General features: G+C 43.9%; 1 protein-coding gene across 1 annotated transcript in view; it reads right to left on the bottom strand.

Moving 5' to 3' along the window:
* Window positions 1–25,265, bottom strand: part of Ass (argininosuccinate synthase) — a 68,627-nt gene that overhangs the window by 8,902 nt on the left and 34,460 nt on the right. Inside the window, exons 4-9 of the mRNA XM_075691164.1 lie at window positions 24,190–24,264; window positions 23,487–23,557; window positions 20,773–20,894; window positions 19,703–19,787; window positions 6,278–6,342; window positions 553–626 (exon numbers count right to left, since the gene is read on the bottom strand). Coding sequence (XP_075547279.1) covers window positions 553–626; window positions 6,278–6,342; window positions 19,703–19,787; window positions 20,773–20,894; window positions 23,487–23,557; window positions 24,190–24,264 — 492 coding nt within the window. The remainder of the gene's footprint in view (window positions 1–552; window positions 627–6,277; window positions 6,343–19,702; window positions 19,788–20,772; window positions 20,895–23,486; window positions 23,558–24,189; window positions 24,265–25,265) is intronic.

Here is a 25,265-nt window from a genome sequence, read left to right as displayed (position 1 = left end):
AGATCATTTTTTTCTGAATGCACCGCCAAAAGGAAACTTTTGACTTATCTATTTATTTATTCTGATACCTCATATTCGGATACCGGATATTCCGAATATCCCTTAGATTGCGAAGGTACAATGAATGGATGTTGCCCTTAGTGAATAAAAGAATAAGGCCTGAAATGTAAGCCACACCTGATGGCGAAACATGGACTATAATAGTACTAGAGTTACAACAGAATATTTGGCTGCAAGTCAAATCGAATGCCTCTCGTTTAGCTTATACCACGGCTTCATTTTTCGCGATCACCGGAATACCAGTAGTGTGTACATTTCTTGCTTGCTCGTTTATCTTCTCTCGAACAAAGTTATCTGCTCTCGAATGAAGAACTGCTGCGGCTTGAAGATAATGTCGCAGCGTTGGTCTTAGCAGCAAAATAACTGCCTTTGCACTATCGAACACAGTAAACAAAGGTGTATGTAGCTGCTTCGACGACAGAAGTAATCAACACTCGGCTAAGCCAAAGCAAAACAGGATAAAAAGGCGCGTCACGAATACGTCCAGTGTACCTTGTCCATAGTGAATATCTCGAGGTCCAGATGAGCCGCTCGCAGGACTGTTCCGGCAGGCGTCTCGTACACGCCTGCGGCGTTGACCAGGAAAGGCGACGGTGAGCAAGTCACCCACAACTAGCGAGACGTGCTAATAGTAACGCCATGAATTGCAAGACTCGGGGCACATCCAAAGGAACAGAGAAATCATAGCTCAGCGCTGATATATTACTTGACGACCATCAGCGTGCTCCATAAGAGCGCGGAGATGATTATGCAGTGAAGAAGTGGCAAGCTAGCTGTTTCTACTAGGTTCTGGGATATGCGCCAGTAATGAATAATTGGTGCAAGTGACTGCAACTGCTGAAAAAAAATGTGCATTGTTACCAGCATTTTGTTAAACACACCTTTCAGTTATGCCGATGACTTCGAAAATCCCGTGTGGTGAGTATCACCGGCTCATAATTCGGAGAGAGACAAATAGAATCAGCTCTAATGACCTCAAGTTCCGATTATCAGAAGGTCATTGCTTTTTAGTAGATATGTGCGAATATTCGAAATTGTGAATACGACTTGAATAGTCTTTACTATTCGATTTGTGTTTGACTCGATGATTCACTATTCCAAGTTGTCGAATATTCGTTTCGCTCGAATGCTACGTATAAGGCACAACAACAGTTCTTGCAGTTTCTAGGGGCAAGGCTGATGCAAACAGAGACTTGTCTGAATGATTCTGGTGCAGGAGAACCGCGGTTGTAGCAGACGGTCCGGTTGCTGAACAAACACAGAGGAGATCACGTATGCACAACAGTTACCAGCCGTTGAGTAAGCATGCCTCGTCTTATGGAGCATATGAATTCGCTGCCTCGATTTATACAAAACAATCTGTTATTTAGCCAATCTCTCCATGTTTGGATTCTCTGAAAACGGTGTGCGGTGCTGTATTGTTGCCCTTGGCCCCTTCAACGAGCGCTACACCCTACACTACACGCATCTGGGGGTATGCTGTTCCAAATCTGATGCACTTTCATTGCCATGGTGCACCAGATAAGAGTATATTTCTTTTGTTTCTCATTTACAAGCTTCTCAGTCCTACTGACATCCAGTTAACGTTATTAAATGTATCAAATAACGTAAACAAGTCTTTTATTGTCGAACAGACTCCCCAAAACTTCCCATTTTCTATATAAATTTGAAATATTCAATACTAGGAAACAAAAGCGTATGTATTCAATAGTCGAAGGTTGTTTTTCTCGTGTAGTCGTATTCGATTAGATTTGCAAATTTCGCTATTCAAGCACCCCCTACTTTTTACCTTACGTTCCCTGGGGCAATCACGAAAGGTTACATTGCATGTATCGCGGACGTTTCAGCAAAGATTTGTCATTCTTAGAAACAGCGCATCGAACGTAAATTTTTCGATAAAGTGTTATTCGCGCCAGAAAAAAAATAAGAAATTGTGCGATAACCACTGATGAAATGTTTAATTAACTGATGTTTATTCATTCCTTCTTAATTATTTAATTTATGAAAAATGTTGCAGTTGCTGAACTGTGGCCAGTCAAAGCGCAAGGCATGTCCACTTGGTAGGTATCCCGAGGCTAGCAATGGTGTCTAGACAGCCACCGAAATACATTTGCGTTCTTACTTTCCTATAAAGACTTGCTTGCTCACTGAGCGACAAAATAGTACGAAACACCAATATATTGCATGGTACCTTTGGGAAGGAATATGTCAATTTTTTTTATAGCTTCGGGATTCCTACTAATTTGACAAGCCTTGTTCACTGACCACCTTTAATTACGCAAACAAAATATATGCCTACAAGAATTAATTGAAAGCTGAATTTCAGCTAACTAAAGAGTTAATTAGTCATCAATTATTGCACGTGCACTAGTGCACAAATGTGTCGTCAAAAAAAAGAAAGAATGCATCCATTCATCTCCACTGCACCGCTGTTTTTTTTTTCCTCTTTTAACAAAGAAGACCTTGCAAGACTACAGGGACAAACGTATCCTTTTTCCTTTTTTTAGGCTTCGATAAGCAGCTTTGTGCCCAATAATCACATAATGATATCTGAAAGGATATGACTTGAATTAATTACAGCATCGTTAAATGCGACCACTCCCGGCTTTACTTTAAAAATAGAATCAAAAGACAAAAATAGCTGAGGGCAACACAGCGGTCATTGTAGATTATAATCATGTGATTTTACAGATTATTACGTGGTTTTACAAATCAGTGATGCAAAAATGGATGAGACGGAGCGCTTCAGTGCCAGTTGTACAATGCATCTGTTAACTGACACGTGCTGCACCACGTCACTCGATGTCTGAATCGTGATTGTTGTCTTTGCCATCGCCAAGCAGATTATTTTTTAAGCAGGAATCACCGCTATAATGGATGTAGCCAACCATATTCAACTTACCGCAGAGCAGTTGGTCGGAAACTGAGACCTCTGCAAAGAACTATGAACGCTTACATGGCAACATTGCCAAGCTGAACGGCAAGTTATCCGACATCGTTCTCCAAAACATTGTTTGGTCCTGACGCGTTCATATTTTCTTTCCATTCTCTATATGCATCTTTAGCCAAGGACAGTGGGTTCTTATGGTGGCAAGTCGCCACCATGCGAAGTGAGCACATACGACCGCATCCACTCCTTGCGTCTGCTTTCGCGAACTCGATTCACAGTTGTCAGGAGCCCCACGTGTGGAAACGACCCAAACTGTGGTTGCTTCGGTGCCGTCCGCTTGCTTCAGAGGGCGCGGTTGTACCACGCACCGACGCCCCTTCCTGACGGTCTGTTTCCAGGCGTAAATCAGCCGTAATATATCTTTCTGGAGGAGGAGGGGGAGAGTAGATTTTAATGGAGAGAAAGGAGGAGAGGTCGGCCTGGAGAGCGTGTCTCTAGCCTGCTACTCCTCACTGGGGAAAGGGGAAGTGGGAAATACAGGGAAAGGTAGGTGGCGGGTGATTATGTTATGGTACAATCAGATACCACACACGTAGGAGCAAGGAGACAGAAAGCAAGCAGGTGAGCCGCACCGACATAGAAGTAGCGTCTTCTCCCGTCTTGCTCCTAGCAAGAATCCCTGACCTGCCGTGGTTGCTCAGTGGCTATGGTGTTGGGCTGCTGAGCACGAGGTCGCGGGATCAGATCCCTGCCATGGCGGCCGCATCTCGATGGGGGCGAAATGCAAAAACACCCGTGTACTTAGATTTAGGTGCACGTTAAAGATCCCCAGGTGGTCGAAATTTCCGGAGTCCTCCACTACGGCGTGCCTCATAATCAGAAAGTTATTTTGGCACGTGAAACCCCATAAAAAAAAAGAATCCCTGCTGGTGACGTCAGAAGTACTCGCAAACTATCACAGAGAGCCTCGAAGTGAAGTATAGGACACGCCGTGTTGCTGTCAATGTCGCGAAGTGCAGCTGTTTGAAGTCACCTGCCCACACGGCATTTAACCTAATAGTAGAATGTGTTCTTGGCAACATTCGCCACTACTATACACTTCAGAGATACCTGTGTAAACTGAACAACCGAGCAACACAAACATCCGAAGCTTATTGTTATGTCAGCGCTCATTTATTGCAAAAAACACGAACTATCCCTCTCTCCCTTTCTCTCTCTCTCATGTGATATTTAAGAATTACCTCATCTTTACCTCATCTTAAAAATTACCTCACGATTACCTCATGTTTTCGCTCAAGCATCTAGCATCAGAACAAACACCAACGGTGTAAAAACAAAAAGGCCTCACCAGACCTGTTCATCTGCAATACATTCAAAGCGATAGCTTTAATGGCCTAGCAGGTTTGTCATCGTGTGCCGACTTAACAGCCTTTAGTTTTCGCCAATATGGGTGCAAGTTGATCAGTGAGAGGGACCAGAAGCACATGGCTGGTCGAGCCCCGACGCGTGAAGAGCGCTCGTGTTAGCGACGCGTCGCACGATAAGCAAGAGGCCGGCAACATCTTCTCGCAGGTATTCCGCATTCGGTGCCCTATAAATGGGAGTGCACGATGTCGACAGAGTCGTCTTTCACTGCGCAAAGCAGCTACACGCACACACACACACACACAAGCGTGTGCGTGTGCGTGCGCGCGCGCGTGTGGTTAGAAACGTTATTCACTTCATCGTTATTTATCCGACCGAAGAGGTAATATTGTCAGTTTCTAACGCTTAGTCACCGACATCCCACAGCGGCCCCTATCGTTTGCTACGCTCCTTCGTCGCACGTGTCGTCAAAGTGAAGCCTATGGTGTAAGCCACTACGAGCTAGTTAGACGTGTTTTTTTTTTTCAGCCTGCGTGGCTAATTTCTAACGTCTGTACATCAGTTGGAATCAAGTGACAGCGAATAAAATGTATTGCTGCCTCGTATCGCCTGACGAAAATAGCACAATTCGGTTAACATGAAAGAAAAAGCACCTCCATAAGGAGCCAAGAAGCAGCGGAGTTGCAGCTGCCGGCTAACCACAGCACGTGGCTGGCGGCAGATTAATCACAGAGGGTGGCGACCTGAGCGAGTGTCCGAACGCTTCACACGGCCACACTGTAGTCGTACACGGCCAAGCTTTGCACGACTTCTGACAAATTAGAGAGGGCCCCATAGAATAGATTTGAATGGCGAACCGGTTAAATGGGCAGTGACTACGAAAGCCCAGATTACATTGCTTTTAATACGCGCTCTAGTGCATTGTCATTTATATACGCTGCACAAGTGTTCGCTAAGACCGCCACTTGCACTCGATCTGAATTCGTGTTCAGCAGCGCTGAATTTCTGCAATTCTTAATAACTACTGTTGATAAGGCAACCTAAGTCAAGGTCATATGCCGGTACTTGATGCACCCAATGAGCCGCTTGGTAAATGGCAGTCTGTGTGTCTGTCTAATACCCTCAGGCCCACAACATGCGATTCCTAAAGAAATGTAAGCTTCGTGTACTGTACATCTGGCATTACACATTGTCCTTTTGGGAACGAGGCGCTGTCAGTGTGTGTCATAAAATCTCTTGTCCGTATAAATAAAGTATTTGCAGATTTTTTTTTCTAAATGCGTAAGATAAATATTGAAATTAATGGTATCCCAAGTGCTTCTATTGCATTAGCGCAGCAGTCTTACTCATTTTCCATGAAAAAATAGCTGCGCGGAAAGTTCTTACAACGAGCCGTAAATTTGTATCGCATTTCTAATATGATATAATAAAATATATTATTATGCCAAATTCTGCAAGGTGCATAAATATTGCTCAAAGGCAAAGATGTCGCGAAGCTGAATGCTACAAAGGAAACTTGTAGGAACACCAAAGCAAAACTAGCGGAAACCTCCTGGGACACAATGGGAAACCTTACAGCATTTTAACTTTGTAGCTCGATGGCGTATGACGCAGCTCAAAGCTTAAAACACCCTGATGTCTTCCTTGCGACTTTCGCGAGTAGTTTCGTGCTATTGTGCAGGTGGGTGCAACATTTCCATCTCGATATGAATGTCATAAAGAATCGAAAGTAAACACAGCGTTGATTGTAAGAAAAAAATTATATATGCCGTTGTTTGTATTGAATGTATGTTGAAGCATGTCGTCCCTCTTGGTTTATTGTCATTAGCTTAAGGATTCTTCCGTGCTTCGCTTCGCAATTCGGTTCCACTGGCAATAAACTGCGGTTGCATGCAACCTTTCGCAGCTATAGAGCAGCGTATATACAAACAAAAATTCTAGTAAAGCAAGTTGTTGGCTTACCGCGAGATTTCATTCCGATTACCCGGTTCTCAACAATGTCAATACGCCCAACGCCATGGTGGCCCCTGCGAAGAAAGGAATTATGGGCTTCATACGACTGTGCCTAGTGGACCGCTTCCCGCAGTTAACCCTTAAAACTTAAATGTACAATGTGCGTGTGCGTGCGTGTGTGTGGGGAGGGGGGGGTGAAGGGGTAGAATAGGTGATAACAAAAATAATAACAATGCAGGCAAAAACAGCGATTCAATAAACACGAGAATGCAACGTCAAGTATAGCATGGAGCATGAAACTAAAAACAGAAAGGTACAGTACTAAATGGACACTCGAATACCTGGACTTTTTTTTTCGAAGTCAAATCTAGGCAACACTTCATGGGACAATGAGAGCATCATGCGTCTAATTTCTGTGCTTTGTTTAGTTTGTAATAAAAAACACAACAGACACGTCATGCAGTAGCGAATACAAAAAGGAAAACTATTGTAAGATGCCTTGACGTTCGAAAAAGGAGTGAAGCGCTAACTGAAAAGATTGAGAGTCGTTGACAGTGGCAATGCAAGACGGCAATGAATTCCACTAATCTATTGATAGTACGAGAGGTGAATTCCGGTATTTTTCAGTGTGAGCAGAAATTGGTTTGCCTTTGTACACGCGATCTAACGTAGTCGAGATTTGATGTGCTGGAGAAATATGTGAGCGGGAAAATGACTCGTTACTATGGTATAAGGGGGGGAAAAATATAATCGGGCAAATGTCCTGCGCATGGTAAGTGATGGCATTCTGAGGGTGTCTCTCAGTTTGGTGACGCTTTGAAATCGCGAATTCAAACATTGTCTCGCTTACGGGATCATCATCATTTCATACAGCACTGCTAACCTTTTTAGAGTGTATCAACCTGTCCGAACCCACATTTGCTTGAATATTTACTTAAACAGTGTTTCCATGTGCTTAGCATTGTATAAAATTCATACCGTTTCATCTGATATGTATATGTGTAGGCTGTTTACCGAAATACCATTCGATTATATCCTTAAACGCGTGTTCTGTTGGGTACTGATTGTTTGCATCGTATTTTAGGTTCTTATCCGTTTTTCACGCTACTAAACATTGTATAAACTCCGTTTCCCTTTTCTTTCTTTTTTTTATTTTTGTTTCTGCTAGATGTTTAGATCATTTTTTTTTTGTTCCTAATGCTTTTTTTTTTTATTGAAGTGAATGTTAGGAGAGGTTGGCGCCTTTATGTGGTGGCACCGGCTACTCCTTGTCACTTGGCTGACGAAACAAATTTGCGCAAAAAGGGAGAATAGCGACACTGAATATAACACTCAGTAGAACACCGGATCAATAAAAAAATATACAGTCCAACAGTACATGAGTCGCAAAGTTCTGTGCATGAGTTCAGTCCACGTACGCATATATGAAGTCCGATGTTTTGAACAGCCAAAACACACAACAACACTTGTAATACACTCCAAGTACAGGACAGAATTATACGTATTGCGTAAAAGTTTCGATCACCACATAAACCAACTACGCACCACGAACAACGTTTATGTAACTCATTTAGCGTATTCGGATCATCCAATACTTAATATTTCCCCAAAATGTTGGTCTCCTCTAAGAACTTTTTCAGAGCAAGAAGCGCTCTTTTTTGAAGGCCCGCAGTTGGCCATGGGCCAAGTATCTTTTTAAGAGTGAATGGTCTTCTGTCTAATATAAACAAATTAGCTTGCAGTACCGTTCTTTGTGTATCGTATTTCGAGCACTCGAGAAGAAGATGATGCACATCTTCGTCTGGATGGCCACAAGAACACTGCGGACTAGAGACACGTTTTATTCTGTACAAGAAGTGTCTCGTAAATGCAGTACCAAGACGCAGCCGGTGTACCAAAGTTTCAAATTTTCTGTTGTCTCTTAGAGTTTCCGGCATTGATAAGTTTATACATGGGTCTATTGAGTATAACTCCGAGTTCTTAGTTTGCTGGTCAAACCAGGTAGTTTTGCTGAGACGACAAGAAATCTGTCTCAGGATCAGACGGACTTCACTACGCAATAGAGGAAGATTGGTTGTCTCTGCGTTATTGTGCGCTCGATTCGCAGCTGCGTCCGCTGCAGTATTACCAGGAATATTGCAGTGCCCAGGAATCCACTGAAATGCAATTACGTGGTTCATTGCGCTTGCTTTTGTAAGTTCTTTGAGCGTCTCATACAATATCGAAGTGTTCAAAGAATTTTTCTTATTGCTCTGTAGTAATGTGAGAGCGGCTTGCGAATCGCTAAAGATAACCCATTTTTGCGAATGTTTTTCTAAAGTTATGTAACGCAAAGCACACAGGATTGCAAATAGTTCTGCCATGGTGGAAGATGTCTCCCGGGATAATTTAAATGTTTGCTCTAGCGCTAAATGTGGAATGACGAATGCGGAAGTCGAGGAATTTTTATGACACGAACCATCTGTATAGACGTGGATGTACTGGGGATATAATGAGTAAATTTGGTAGAGTGCCAGTTGCTGTGCCGCTACTATGAACATGTCTCTCTTAGATATAATCCCGTCAACCGATAACTCTATTTTAGGGTATGTTAACATCCAGGGAGGGTAACTAACATCCACTTTGCCTAATTCAAATCTTGGTAATAATGCTTTATGTTCTCGAACAACATCGTGAATTTTGCTTTTGTTTCTTTCGGTGAGCGCGAGGATTAATGGATACTTCTCGTGTTGGGTTAAGATGCGATAAATATGTCGGCATGTTTCAACCGTTCGTATGACTGGAAATGGGGGGTGACGAGCTTCAGCAATTACTAAAGAACTCGAGGTAGCCTGCGGAACCCCAAGACACACTCGCAGCCCCCTTGCTAGTAAACGTTGAAGACGTTCCTCAGAAGTTTGCGATAAACCATGGAGAATAGGTGCCGAGTAAGCAATGTTTTGTTTTATGAGTGCGTTATGAATTTGTAGTAGCGAAGAGACTGATCCCCCCCACGTTGTGCCTGCGAGTCGCCGAAGTACGTTTATTACTGCATTGGTCTGTTTTTCAATTGCGCGGATGTGTGAAGCCCATGTAAGTTGGCGGTCAAGAATAACTCCAAGAAATTTATGCTCTTTCACAAACATCAAAGCTTGCCCGTTAAGCCTAAGTTGGAAATTAATCAACTGTCGTCTAGTGAAAGGAAGTACGGCTGTCTTTGCGTATGAAAGACTCATGCCTCTTTCTTTTAAAAAGGTGTCGATACTATCAAGGCCCTCTTCCTATATTATTTGTATTGTACACATTGCACTCACGCTTGAACTTTTTCGTCGTCCCCCCTCCCTTTGTAATGCCCTAACGGGCCCTTAGGGTACTCAAATAAATAAATTAGTATGACATGATGAATCGTGCTGCTTTGTTTTGGACCGCTTCGTGATGGTTAGTCCAGGTGACATGATGGGGGTGCCAAATGATAGATGCGTATTCTAGCGAAAGCCGAATGAGTGAGATATATGTTAATAGTCTAGTGTCACGGTTGGCGAGGTAAATGCTTAGCTTGAGAAGGCAGAGTTTCTTTAATGCTGTTAAATTTATGTGTTCTATATGATCATTCCATGTTGAAGTTGAATTACATTTTATTCCTAGGTATTTAAATGTCGAAGTTGAATCTATTGGTACATTGTAACTTGCGTATGTATAGCCCTTTGTTTACAATACCGGGTAAACTTAAGATGTTTTGTTTTATCTATGTTGATTTGCGTCCGCCATACAGAACACCATTCTGTTAGTTTAATGAGGGCAGACTGCAGGTGAGTAATGTCGGTAGGGCTTGTTATTTCTTTATATATTATGCAGTCGTCTGAGAATAATCGAATTGTGGCATTTATGTTAGTTGCTATATCATTAATATAGCTTAAAAATAGAAGTGGCCCAGCACTGACCCCTGTGGTACCCCTGATACGACGCTTTCACGGCTCGAGATATGATTTTGCAGTTTGACGGACTGATGGCGGTTTGTTAGAAAGTGTTCGATCCATTTCATTGTTTTATGATCAAGTTCAAATGCCTTCGAAACATCGACAAAGATGGGGTCGAGGTACATTGATGAGTGCAGTGAACGATGAAGATCAGTTACTAATTCAGAGTTGAGTTTGGCAGGAAAGATTTTTCCGAAAGCCGTGCTGGTTGACGAGGAGTAGGTTGTTTTTGTTTAGATCTAATGTTATAATATGCTTGGGTATAATATGCTCTAGTAACTTACGGTTAATTGAAGTTAATGAAATGGGCCTGTAGTTGCTTGGAATGGAACTGTCACCGGATTTAAACATAGGTATTATAAACGCTCACTTCCAATCTTCCGGTACGCATCCTGTGTCGATGGATTGCTGAACAAGGTAAAAGAGCGTGGCACGTATGGATTACTGAAATATTAATGAAAGTAAGGGAGCTGAATACTGACTGGTTAGCTTTAGAAGTTTAGCGCTGATGCCGTCGGGACCTGGACTTGTTTTAGGCGGGAGGCGTTCTATTGCACGAGACGCGCCATGGGCTGTTACTACGATGGGTGTAAAAGGAAACGTAATAAGTGGTTGTGAGAGCTGGTGTGAATTATCAAGAGGCAGTTCATCTGTAAGAGCCGCAACAAAATTGAACTCCTCGGCACAGTCAGCTACTGGTACATCACTACCGTCTTACCCCTGAAGTGTTGGTACCAAGTGTTTATTTTTTTGGATTTAAGACTTTCCGGAATTTCTTGGGATCGGTTTTTGACATGTTAGGAATCGTGAAATTAAAGTACTGATCTTTTGCTTCAAGAATAGTTTTTTTTCTGACAATTCAGATATGCTTCTATAGTTCTGCTAGTCGGAAAGGGTGTTCGTTCGTGATGCCTTCTTGTACGACCTTTTCTTCTTATTTAGACACCTGCTTACTTCTCGTGTCATCATGGATCGTCAGCACGTTATTTTATCGTAAATTTTGGCATGCGGGAAGCTTCTATCTCCTTTAACTTATCGCGAAATATGCACCAGTTGTGATTAGTCAAACGGTTTCCGAAGTCTTCTTGTAATTTGTTTGAAAAGGTTTGCAGCATTTGGTTCATGTTTTCAATGCCCCTCCCCCCCCCCCAACTCGCGCAATAACCTTGATCATTCATCCACCACACACAGAACAATACAACTATCTCATTATGCAACCCATAGCTCTCGACTTCTCTGGTATTGCTAGGCTGATTTATGATTTGCCTTTAAACTCAGCTCCCGGTTATGATACCATTAATACTAAATTTTTGAAAAGCACTAACACATTCAGTTCTGCAATACTGGCTAAAATTTTCCAACAATCAGTAAACACTTGTACTCTGCCTGCTCAATGGAAAATAGGGAAGGTGGTTCCGTTGCATAAATCCACCCGATTACTACCCTGAATTACCACCCGATTTCGCTTACCAGCACCTGTTGTAAACTTCTTGAACATGTGATATTTACTAATCTCGTTAACTTGTTTCTTGACTCAACTCATTTTTCACCTCAGCTCAACATGGTTTTCGCGAAACATTCTCATGTGAAACCCAACTAATATCTTTCACTCATAGATTACACTGTATTTTAGATCGTGCTTCCTGTGCCGACTGTGTATTTTTAGACTTTAGCAAAGTGTGTGACAAGGTTTGCCACAAACTGCTGCTATTCAAGCTGAGCCTTTTAAGCCTTGACAGTAACCTGCTGAAATGGATTGAGTGTTTTCTTACTAACCGTTATCAATTTGTTACTCAGAATAATTGATTCATCATTGACGGAGGTTTGTTCTGGTGTGCCTCAGGAGTCAGTACTAGGGCCCCTACTTTTCCTGATTTATATTAATGACCTACCTTCTTCATTGACATCTCACATTCACTTGTTTGCTGACGATTGCGTGATATATCGTGAAATAATTACTAACAACGACACTAATGCTCTTCAGTCTGACTTGGACTATGTGATTGATTGGTGTAACACTTGGCTAATGGAACTTAATATTAATAAATGTAAAGTTATGCGCGTGCAGAGGAACACCAGTACTCTTCCTACTTACTATCTAAATAAAATTCCTCTAGAACCCGTTAACTCGTACAAATACTTAGGAGTTCATATAACAGCAAAACTAACCTGGAACCTTCACACTGAATACATAATAAGTAAAGCTAAAAACATGCTCGGTTACTTACGCCACAAGTTTTCCAAAGCACCACCATCCTTAAAATTATTAGTTTACCAGTCTAATTACTACTTTACCAGTGCGTCCTAAATTAGAATACGTTGCAGCTGTGTGGGACCCGTACCATGAAAACCTTATTTCTTCACTGGAGCTTGTCCAAAATAATTCAGTCCGATTCATATCTTCAAATTATAACCGTACCGCTAACATAACATCAATGAAGGACAATCTATCTCTTCCATCACTTGCATCTCGTAGAACAATAGCACGTTTGACACTGTTTCACAAATTTTATTCCCATTCCTCCCTTGACAGTAACTTCATTTCTCGGCCTCATTACCTGTCGAGCCGTATCGATCATCGCCATAAGGTCGGACTTCAAACAGGCAACACTAACACTTTCAGTCAATCTTTTTTTCCCAGATCATCACGGCAGTGGAACCACCATCCCTGTGAAATTTTATCTATTGTGGACAACAAACTCTTTCGTAAGGCATTATCTAACATTGTACAATTAGGAACTGTTAACATGTTATTTCATTTACTTGCCGTACTTGCAAACGACTAAGGACAACACTGGTTAGCACTGTACTAACAGGAATTATGGAGGTGCTATATATTACATTATCTGTCGTACTTACAAACATTAGCCAAGATATTAAATAGTATTATATAATTAGGAATTACTAATACGCTACAGTGTTTATTTCTCGTATTTCAATGTTATGCTTCCAGTTTTCTCACTCCCCTCTGTAATGCCTTCGGGCCTTGAGGGTATCATAAATAAATAAACAAGTAAATGAATAAATTAAAAATTCAGAATGCATTTTTTTTTTGCCAGCATAAGGAAGCGAGAAGGAACACTGCGTTACCTTATGGTAACTGATTGCTTCTAGGACATCTTTCGGCAATATAGGGGTTGTTTGTCGATAGAAAATCTAAAATGTGATCACCGCGGGTGGGGTCGTGAACTAGTTGCGTGAAGTCATGATAATGAAGAGAATCAGCAAAGCGAAGGTGATCGACCCGGTTAATATGTGTACTAACAGATCATGCGGACCAGTCTATATCAGGGTAGTTGAAAGCACCACATATTATCAGGAAGCAACTAGGGAATCTGTTTTTAACCAACTCGAGTGCTTCGTTAAATAGGTCAGTAAACTTAGGACGGCAGTCTAGTGGCCCGTAGCAGACGTCTGAAACACACCGTGTGTGACCAAATTTGAGCGAAATCCAAAGTGCTTCTAAGGGTGAGTCGACAGCAATGATTGGCGGCTGATAGACCTCTTTCACTGCAATAAGCACGCCACCTCCTCTAGAACCAGTCCTATCTTTGCGGAAAATTACAAACGATGAGGGAAAAGAGAGATCATTGCTACTGATGTCATCTGAAAGCCACGTTTCCGTGCCAAGAATATTTGACGAGGTGGCATGAATGATCCCTTTCAATGTGTCAAGTTTGGGGAAGATGCTGCGAAAGCTTGCCAAGAACAGTGACACCGCGCGGACATTGGTCTGCGTGCTGTGCGTCATTTTGGCACTTCTCTACTTACAGGAATTGTTTTATCCGAGGCAAGATCATCCGGGTAAAGTTCGCTGCACAAGTGGAGTTTGTTAAAGCTCAAGGAAATGCGTTCGTTTGGCTACCGTTTTCCTTTCGCGAAATCACGCAGTTTCTATCGCGCAAGTAGCACCACTGGAGAAAAAACTTCTTCCAACCAAATTTTAGGTGTCTCCAGGTCCCCTTTCAACTTGCTCGTATTACTTAAAGCCTCCATTTTTGACTTAAACCTGAGGGGCACATTTACACTTTACATCAGCTGTACAAACGTTTTGCATGTGCATGTGTAATCACACATTCTGACCAGCTGGGTCCTCTTGAATTGAATTCAAACATCAATATACGTACGCAAGCATAACTTTCTTTTATTCCGGCTCGATCGGAACACTGCCTCCGCGGCTCTAAATACAAATCGCGACCTCTAGATCAGCAGCAGAACGCCATATAGCGAAAAGCGATTCTTAATGAATCGGTTAAATACGATAAGTCAATGTCCAGGATTCTTATCGCACTATAAAGAGCTAGGAGGAGGAAGAGGGGGAGGGTGTTATTGCTGCAGGTGGGCCTAGTGTTGCAAATGTTGCCGGCAACTGCTCCGCCTCAATGACACCTATCAACCGCGATACGGTCTCAAACACTTCGCAGGCCAGCCAACATCAGGTATTAAAAACAAGTTGACGCGGAGCCTAATACGTTGCGCGTTTTCAGAACCACGACGACTCACATGGCTCACCACTCACTTTCCAACCCAGTATTACGGAGGATCTCTAGGAGGAGCAGAATCACCTTCCTTCTAAATATGCAATGTCCTCGCGGGTACAAAATTTCATTTGCATTTGAGTGTTGCGCAAGATTGCGCTTCAGTCTATCTAATAATATATCCCGTTCTGCATCAAATTCAGGACACTTTAGTGCATAATGTTCATTGTCACCCAGAGCTTGACAATACACACACTACGATGATGGACCAAGTCCTGTCTTGCATCGCCAAGCTGAGGTTCGCGCTGACCCTGTGAGGATGCGATATAGGAGAACGGCATCAGTTCTGTTAAGCCTCTAATTCACACAAGGCTGATGCTGTAGAGACCACAACGAGCGGAAGTCGCTTAAGATGACCTCCTTCATGTCTCTTTTTGCGTCCTGGGGAGCCTTCTTCGTTGGCTTGAACTGCAGCGCTTCTTGCGCCAGAATGTGAGCAGCCTGGTTGCCTGCTACGCTGATAAGGAAAGGTACCCATTGAAACACAATGGTAAATCTGGCTCTGTAATTGTTTAACAGCATGTAATGCACCCTGAATGCATTTGACAACGACAAACCCGCACAGTATTTTTTTTTTCGCATCGCCACCTTGCTGTTTGAAAAGAGAACAATAGGCTGAGGCTTATAGGAATTCAGCTCACGCAAGGCTACTGCAATGGTGACACTTTCACATGCGCTAGAAGACACGAAACGGTCCAGTCTGGCAGCCCATGAGACAGATTCGGTATCCTGTACGCCGCTGTACTAGCTCTATTCTCTACGTCAACCGAGCCCTCCGTGTACATTTGGAGACGTCTGTCTTATATTCTGTTGAAATGTGCTACAACAAAAGCTTTTGCCTCTGCCGCTGATGTAAGGAGGGAATAGGGTGTAAATATGCGGAATTTCAAGTTGACATTCCACACTATCATACGACCATGGTGGCTTCTAACATTCCATTTTTTTATGTAAATAGCACGCCAGGTACACGAAGTGCATCGAGTGCCACAGAGACGCGAGATTCCATCCACCTCAGATGACTCTGGAGAAGCGCTCTACCTGCCTGAGTCTCGCTGAGGCGGCAAAGCTGGAAGAGCAGACGTTGAGATTCAAAGAGGCGGAGAGGGGACGACTGTGACTCGTGCAAAACCTTGTTGCTAGCAGCTGTCCTTGGCCCACCAAGAGCTGTCCTGAGACCTTTCTGATGTAGAGACTCCAATCGATCGTACTGGGAGTTTGATGGCTACATTAAGGGCAACTGGAAAAGCACGGGATTCACCACCAGTGCCGAGTGTAACTTCAACATCGAAGAAGGATGACTGCCCCAGCGTGCACTGGCCATCATTCGCACCCCATTTAAGCGCGGTTCTAACGACGAAACGATGGTGTCTACAGCACGTCTCCAGTACATCCTGGAATCAAGTATTACGATGGGAAAATCTTACGTGATTGACTTGATGAATTGATGTGCTTCCGAGGCTACTTTTCATCCTCGTTATTATTCACCAAAGCTCATTGAACAGCATAAAACGGGACTTGTCTGCTAAGGTGGCTAATCATACCTATGAAAGGTGGGCTTAATGCCGACACTACTGTCCGTTTAGCCATCATTGCGAGGTGTTTGTGCTGGTATCCGAGTAACCAAATGCAGATATCATCTGCCTATACTGACACTTGTACTGTCTTGCATGTATTCTTCAAGGCTTCTGGTAATCCTGCCATGGCCATAATAAATAACAGGGGTGATAATACACTTCCCTGTGGTATGTCTCGTGAAATTGCTCTCACTAGACTCTTTGCCATCCCTAGTTTCATCTGCTTTTGGCGACCACTGATTAACGTATTTATGAGACGTAATAGGTGGCATGTGACTCCCATGTCTGCTAGTCGACGAACTATTGATCTCTGTAGAACGTTGTCACAGTCATTCGATACGTCAAGGAAGATTACAAGTGTGGAGCTTGTTGATGCTCGATGTGGCTTACTAAATCAATGACGATGCATTGAACGCTCAAACGTTGCCAGAAGCACACGTTGGAAGAAGCTTATGACGTTCAAACCACCATGTGAACCTGACAGACACGAGCGTTTTGATCAATTTCGCCACGCAGGAAGTTAGGGAAACCAGTCGATATGAGTTCAATGCTGCTCTGTCCTTTCCACGCTTAAGTATTGGTACAATCCAGGCCAGCTTTAAAGATGACTGTATCTCCATTTACCCAGCTATGGTTAAATAACGACGACAGATGAATAGCCGCTGTGGTTGCTTAAAGTGGCTATGGTGTTGGGCTGATAAGCACGAGGTCGCGGTATCGAATCTCGGCCACGGCGGTCGCATTTCGATGGGGTGCGAAATGCGAAAACACCCGTATGCTTAGATTTAGGTGCACGTTAAAGAACCCCAGATGGTCAAAATTTCCGGAGTCCTCCATTACGGCGTGCCTCATGATCAGATCGTGGTTTTGACATGTAAAACCCATAGTCTAAATTTTTAACAACAGATAAATCCTGCATTCCTCAGGTAGCTTATAAATAATCTGGTTGGCGATTCTATCCAGTCCCGGGGCACAGCGGCGACGCAAGGAGCCTATCGCTGTGCGCAGCTTCCTCGATGTGAATGACGCATCCATTACAGATGGCGTAGCAGGAGGAAGGGAGAAAGGCGTCGCTGCGGATTTTGCAAGCTCGTAAATGTCCGCAGACTTCTCAGCCAGTGACACCAAAGGCTTGCCTCTCAAAAGGGAAAGTGAGACAAAGGCCTCAGTAGTCTAGAAAGACAGCATAGATTGCATACCACGCTCCATGTTCTACACATCGGCGTAAACACACTTAACTTTGCACAGAGAGCATTCCAGTGAGTTTAAAGCGCTGGAGCAAATGCTCAGAAATTTCACCAACCCGATTTTTCCTTTATTTCAATCATAGAGACTCATTCAATTTTAAGTGAAGCTTTTGAAACTATGCCCACCTTCTCTGAAAAAAAAAATTGACGTTGACGTTTTACTTAAGGACAAAAGAAGTACCTCTGAACTCTCAGCTCAAACACTTTATCGCCCAAAAGAAAATTTACTCTGATAAAATGTTGTAATTAAGCCTACAAGAAATGTAATTTGGGTGAGTTTGTAAGAATTCATACTTGGCAGATTGGGACACGAATTTCCAGCATACGTGTAATCCCCGAAGCACAAGTTGCAAGTCTTGTTGCAAAGGGTCGCCATAGTCTCATCTTGACGCACACTGTCTACGATGCGGATGTGAACCCGTTCTGCAAGACACATCAATCCTTTTCAGGCACCGAGATAGGACAACATGGGAGGTTGTAGATGATTTCTAAATTAAGAAAAAAAAAAGCTGGTTCCACGTGTGTCAGCTAGCCTTCGATAAATCTTCACGCAAGTGAAATGAAGTATCTCGATAAGTCGAGTTTCGCTACGAATCCAACACTATCAGTGCCCACATGATAAAGCCCTGGGCCACAGCTTGTTTTTATAAGTCTTACGCTTTCAGAAATTTTGGTTTTTTATGAGCATGGCCATGTCACAATAAAATTTTACAACTTAAACTTTTTGAGGGGTTTGGAGTGCGCTTGCGCTATGATGTACTTCGCTTTTGATTTGTGTGGACTGATAAATAGGCGTGTTTTTCCGATAATAAACCTTAGTTTGAAGCAGCGCTCGTCCTGTCTGGTCTTTCTTCTTGTGTCCCCGTTTTTACAGCGAAGCTGTTTATGCGGACGCTGTGCCGTCGTTGTCGGACTTCGCTAAAAAGGGCCACGTGACCTAGCGGGAAAGGAAAAGAAGAGCTCAACAGGGGAAAAAAGGTTGGAGTGACCCCTTTCCCCCTGTGAGAATGCTATCTTATACGCGAATCTTATGTGGTTCTCCCGCGGTACATTTTCGGCGATCGAGCCAGATCGGCATCGAATTTATCGACGATTAATCCCAGCCTGCGCAACAGAAACAAATGCTATGCTGACGGTTTGCAGCGATCTAGCAGTGCCCAGCGACTGAAACGCGATACCAGGAGCGCGTGGTTGCTGGCACTGCTTGCTGGCGCAAGAAGTGCCGGTAGCCACATCCGTCGTCAAACCAATCCAACCAATCGTCAAAATGATTGCAGCGCTCGCAACTCCAGTGGTGTTCCTTGCACGCAATATACGGAGCTTTGGATTAGTGGTTCCCCAGATTCCATCCTAGCTACAACAATAGGAAGACCACGAGTATATAATGCGTACTCCTGAGGAAGAAGCCGCCTACCACGAGCGTCAGCGAGAGTTGGCTCGTGAACGGGCTCGTCGTCGTAGGGTCGACCCCGAGCTGCGCGCCAGAGATGCGGAGTGTAAACGGCAGCACTCCTAAAACATGTTCACCACGCGAAGCACGCAAAAGCGAAAATGAGGTGAAAGAATGGCGAAACAAAATATTTACAATATAGACTGCTTGCGTAGTTTTACTTGCATGGTGTAATACTCGGTGTAACTAACACAGCTTTGCTGTTCGACCATCTTCACGGACTGGAAGGGGCGGTGAGTGTTACGCTTTAAGTCAAGTATGAGTTCATAAACAGCTGCAAATAAACCGCACTTTAGACTTCACAATTTATGTTTTTGCTTGAAGCGCTTCAGTGCTCAATTTATGTTCAGACATGAGCCAAAATGTCAATTTCCTCAACCTTTAATGCGAGCATTCTTTGCCTCATAACAGGCACTTTGTTGTAGAAAGGTAGGTGCCTGTCTCGCCTCGTTTGTGGTCCCTTCAATAAAAAAAATATTAGAAACACGTGTTCGATGGTGGATTTCAAATCAGTGTCCCTTAGCACAAACGTCCGATGATCTACCCATTCGCCAGATCTCTGGCATGAAGTGCATGGCAGATGCTGGCCTCTGCAACGATAGCATTCGTTACGCACTTTCTTCATTAAACGAGGGTACAAGCGTAATGGTATGGACAAAATCACCTTACCCAATTTCGTTCAAGTACAGGAACAACTCGAGTGAGTCTGTCTTCTTAGTGCCGTTGGAGATATTGGTGACCTTAGTAGGTTTTCCTAAAGGAAAAAGAAAGAGGGAGGGGGTGAGGTTACAATAATGTAGCCAACTCAAGATGCATGTTTTTCTTTCCTGCAAGTGGTGATGAATTTACAATTAACCTCACAATGTAGGCAATTTTATTCGCTTGGAAAGCAAACAAAAGTGACCTCCTATAAATAAGGAGAGCATTTGATTCGGCTCTTCAGACAACGCTGCGGGTTACCGCCCGATGCTTGCGTCGGCGGTTACGTAAATTTGACGCCAGAAGATTGGAATAAAAACAGATGGGAATAGTTTTACATAATAGGGCTCCTGGATTATAAGACCAGCGAACCTGTAGCAAATAGCATGCTATTCTTCTTACGTTCTCAGTGCACACACACACACACACAAAGTAATTAAAACCACCTGAAAGTAAGAAACACGAGTGTATCAACAAAAACTCGCGTGCGTAATATTTAACTATATGGTCACAAAACAAAATATAATCTGGAAAATCAAAGGAGTCAGCGACGTCTTATCACGTAAATCCAGGCTTTCGAATGCGCGTAATAATTATTGAACATATTCAGCTAAAATTTACCCTTCAAGTGCATTGAAATTTATGAATCACGTCAGGTTATGAGTGCGTGTCCGGATGCCTGACAAATACCAATAAAGGCGTTTCCAGCTTTACGTGTCGAAAATGGCAAATATGCTTTCTAACGTCATAGCAATGCATGCATCAATACTTTCAATTTATCTATATTTCCTTGAGCCTGCTTTTCTGCACGATCTATTCATTTTGAGGTGTACTCGCGCTTTAGCACGTTATTCCGTCACAATAAAGCCCACTGACAAGTACTTAGCAAAAGCGGTCCATATAACTAATCTGAATTGTCTATCGCAATAATATAGTTGCTCAAAGAAACTTAGTAAGTAGTATGACTTCTTCCAATAAGCATTTAATTAACACAAATCGTGTCCTGTGCGGTAGTGGTTGGTGTAGCCAGTGAAACTAACCGCACGTAAATTCAATTTCGAGTGTCACGGATTCCTCGGGTGCCTTCCTGGGATCACACGTCATCGTGTAGATGTCCTCGGGTGCCGGAGATTCAGGGTTCTCCAGAATTCCGGATTCGTAGCTGCAAAGAAAGGGTGCGACAATAAGGCGCGAAACATTCACAGCCTAAAGTGTCTATTGTAATGAACGATGAGCAAAAACAAGAACAAGGTGAAAGCAGGAGCTATCGTTTCGACAAGCGGACATGTCTTCTTCAAGGCGACATATGCATGGTCAGCACACAGCATTCCCCCGTAATAAAACCATGTTTTCGCCCCAGGTTCAAAACTTTCAGGCACCTTCAAAGTAACATTAAAATTAAAAGCACCGCAAATAGTTATACACACGAAGTCAAATCTAGCTTCACTTGTACAAGTTCTGATGTGATTTATATGCTTGAATGTTCGTTCTGTAAGAAACAATATATCGGTGAAGCAGGACAATCAGTGAATATCATATTAAACGGACACTGCGCGGACAGAGCTAAAAAGCTTCCCAAAGCGGTCGCCGAGCATTTCGACCAACCAGGTCGTAACTATGACGAACTTAAACTCTACATCTTGCAGTCAAATTTCCGTTCTGAACGAGAAAGAAAATGCAAAGAACCATACCTTATCCATAAGTTCAAGACATTGCAACCAATAGGCATAAGCGTGTCAAAGGGAGCTCTAGAATTTATTCGCTATGCTAAATTTCGAGCTATATATAGGCAACAACACTTAGTCTGGTTTCTTAGCGTATTTCTCCTTTTTTTTTTTCCTTTTCTCCGTTTTTTTCTTTTTTTTTCGTTCTTCTTCCAGTTTTTTTTTCCTTTATTTATTTATTTATTTATACCATTTCAGTATTTCTCTTTTTTTTTACGAGCATCGGTTTCTGCCGCTCCTTCTATTATTTCTTTCGGAGACACGATAGCCTACGACCACCAGTGAAACAGCTAAAAGAGGGCTGCTGTGCACGCCGTTTACACGCCGGCTCACACACGGGCGTTGACACGTGATTGACAGACGGCCGGGTCCCTGGCCTTGTGCACAGCACCCCTTTATTCTCAAGTCGACACGCTAACACACTTTCGCTAGTTGCCGCACCCACCCGCCTTGCGCCCTCCCCCCTTTAGAAGAATCCCACCTATATATTCTATGGCGAGGAAAGCATACGGCGCCTTGAAGAAGACAAGTCCACTTGTCGAAACGTTGGCTCCTGCTTTCACCTTCTTCTCGTTTTGCTCATCGTCTTGAATTTCCATCTCCAACCTTCCCCGTGTTTTCATTGTTTTTTTTTTGTAATGAACGTTTTAATATCCGTTGTCGCTAATCAAGCCTAACACGTATTTTGTACTCTTCTTGCTAAGTAATGTCTGCACTTCTGTATATTTTTTATTGGTCGAGTTCTTCACACAGCTTCTTGTTTTTCTCACGTAACGCTCCAATAAAGGCATTATTTTTTATGATACCATGGCCGGTATAATTAATGTATCAATTCGTTTCACTCATTTCTATGCCTTTCTTCTCATACACCTCTCACGGCCGGTCGATCGCGGTGATAAGGTATAGGCGGAGTGCCGCTCGGTCCAATGACGAAGTGCGAAAAGAAAAAAAAGATCCGAAGACCACTAAGCACTTCTTATGAGTTGTGAATGCGAAAGCGTTAATGTCCAATTGAACGCCGCTGAGCGGTCCTTCGAGTTTTGCCCTGCGAGTAATGTACCAAAGCGGGACGCGCTGCCCTGGCCAACAAGCAGCTGCAGCCTGCCATGGCAGCGCCGCATGTCACCGACGCCCTGCGCAACGAAAGACTCAGGAAACAGCAATGGCCACCAAGGCCGGCAAGCGCGCAGCAACTAAGCCTGGGTGAGGGACAGAGACACGGACCGCGCGCCGGCTTCCGAGAGCGAGACGGCGGCAGCCGCACGAGCGCGTCACGCGACGGCCTCGCCGACGCAAACCCGCCTCGCTCCGCGTCGCCCTATCTGCTCCGTCGAGGCGCGCTGGCGACGTGGCGATGCTCTCTCTCCTCACGCAACACCGTTTCACCCACTGTGCTCGGTTCAGAGCCGCTCGTGGTGTGGCGTCGCAGACAATGGGAATTTAGGAGCCGTTTCGCTGCTACAGATGTCGGCTTTTTCGCTCAATGGGCCATTTTAGGCTTTCGCTTTTGTGCTTCTTAAGGACGACGGGCTTGTGCTACCATCTGTGACCATTAATGCAATTTCTTAAGACCACACGTGTCAGCGAACTCACCGCAATTTCCATCTTTCCTTCCCTCCTTTCTCTCATTGTGATCTTTGTTTCCCCCTTTCCCATTCCCCCGGTGTAGGGTAGCCAACCGGACGCTATTCTGGTTAACCTCCCTGCCTTCTACTTTTCTCCTCCCCCTCCTCGCATCCAAAAAGTTGGTATATAATCGCTGCATTACACCGGTCCTGTATGCACATTACAATTGCTTATACCGCAGAGTGGCTGATGGCAAGGAGCAAGTGCGTATATAGGACGCAGGTCTCTGTTTCTTGTCGCGCAAGGTCCACGCACAAATTCATTTGCAATGCATAATGGTCGCGGCTTTTTCTGCAGCATGTGGTACCGGTTTCTGTAATAATCGTGCGTGCACTTCAGATTTAAGAAATGGCGTATCCAGACGTGCGTCGCTCAGGCACCTGAAGAACTTCAGCAGTTCTCACCTTACGTGCATGAGGTTGGCGTCCATACTCCAGGGTGCCGCCGGCGTCACCGGAACCTCAATCCCACGCTCCTGCGAGAAGGTTGGCGTTACACAAGGCCGCAATAAATCTACATCCACGGCGGCTTAATACAGAATTAGGACAACCCGCTCTACTTTTGCAGTCTGTAAAGTCCTCACAAAATAAAAGATGTTTCAGTATGTGGACGCAGATCAGGGGAGGTATTCCGTAAGAGTGCACCTAGTGGACATGTCCATTTCATCGGCCGATGAAGTTCTGATTGACTGGATTGGGCTGCGCATCCGCGACAGAGAGGCGCCACAGCCAATCAGCACTTCAGCAACAGACGAAATGGACATGTCCACTATAGGTGCACTCTTACGGAATACCTCCATGGGAATATAGCACGTGCCACGAGTCAGCACGGGCGAGATAGGAAGCAACAGAGAACATGAATATAGCTGGCAAACAGCAAATTTGTATTATACGCACGCATTATTTATGCATTACGTACTTTATATTTATGCTTACCAATTAAATCACTGATAAACGGTAAATTATTCAGTCAGCAGATTAGATATAGACAGAACAGTCTCCGGAAAAATCAACTAGCCATAACTGAAAGCCCCATACAGAGTGTAACCACAGCAGTCAGTGTTAGAGAGAAAGAGTGCGTCGGTGCATGCGTGCGTGCGTGTGTTACCTTGGCATATTGAAAGAGGTCTTGGCGTCCTTGGAACTTGTTGTAGAACTCGGGTATCCTCCATGGAGCAATGGTCTAGAGACAAGGAAAGGAATATTGCACACTATGACTTACCGAACAACCTAGCCTAATTGCTACACGAAGTCAGCAAATTTCGCTCTGTCATAACCTCATGATAATGTCGGTGACGCCAGGTGCGGCATTTCGAGACCAAACTTAGTATAAAATTATAATTATTATAAGTGTTTACAAACCGTCATACTTGCTGATTGTAGTCTTTTATGTTTGAGAAGAATGTGGTAGAGTCAACTTCGTAAAAAAAGTCGCGATATCGCCCGAAAGGCGAAGCATTGATTGCTATAGCAAATTAGGGGACAGCTAGCAATACGAAGTAACAATAGTAGTTTCATTGACCGTATAAACTTGTAAACATAGGTATACTAACTAAATTAACACGCATGGTGTCACGCGCGCACAAGCAAACATGAACACATCTCACTCGATGACTGCGGAATCTCGCTGTCAATACGCTGCAGTGAGGAAGCGCGGCGGCAGCAGCGAGCGAATTGACCTGCGTGCTGCGTCTCGCATCAACGCGAAGTAAGCCGCGAAAACGCAGCGCACGGCGGACTCTGTCCTCGTCTCACATGAGTTTGAAAATACTGCGGCCCGGAGTAGAACGTGCCCCCCCCCCCATCTCCCTAATCGCCCCCCACCCCCCGGAGCCTTCTGCGAGACGGCAGACGGCACGCTTCCTCCCCGCCTTCCTCGCGTGCGTGCACGAGATTGAGCCGCGAGCGCCGGCTCACCCTCGCACGCATTCACTCGCACATAGAACATACGGCGCGCGGCTACGATTTTATCGCAGGCCTTGGCCTTTATACGGAGCCTCGCGGTGACGGCGACGGCAGAAATGTGCCTGCAATGTCCATATCATTGCCACCGCAATAATAAGTGTTAAAAGCCCTTTTAAAAATTACTAACACAGACGCATTTCGTTACTGACTTTGTTCACGGTCGGATATCTAGAAACTGATAAATCATTATTCCTACTAAGTGGTCACGGCTTGAACTAT

This window comes from Dermacentor variabilis, chromosome 1 (assembly GCF_050947875.1).
Source record: "Dermacentor variabilis isolate Ectoservices chromosome 1, ASM5094787v1, whole genome shotgun sequence".
Taxonomy (NCBI): Eukaryota; Metazoa; Arthropoda; class Arachnida; order Ixodida; family Ixodidae; genus Dermacentor; species Dermacentor variabilis.
This window is presented reverse-complemented; position numbering and strand designations above follow the sequence as displayed.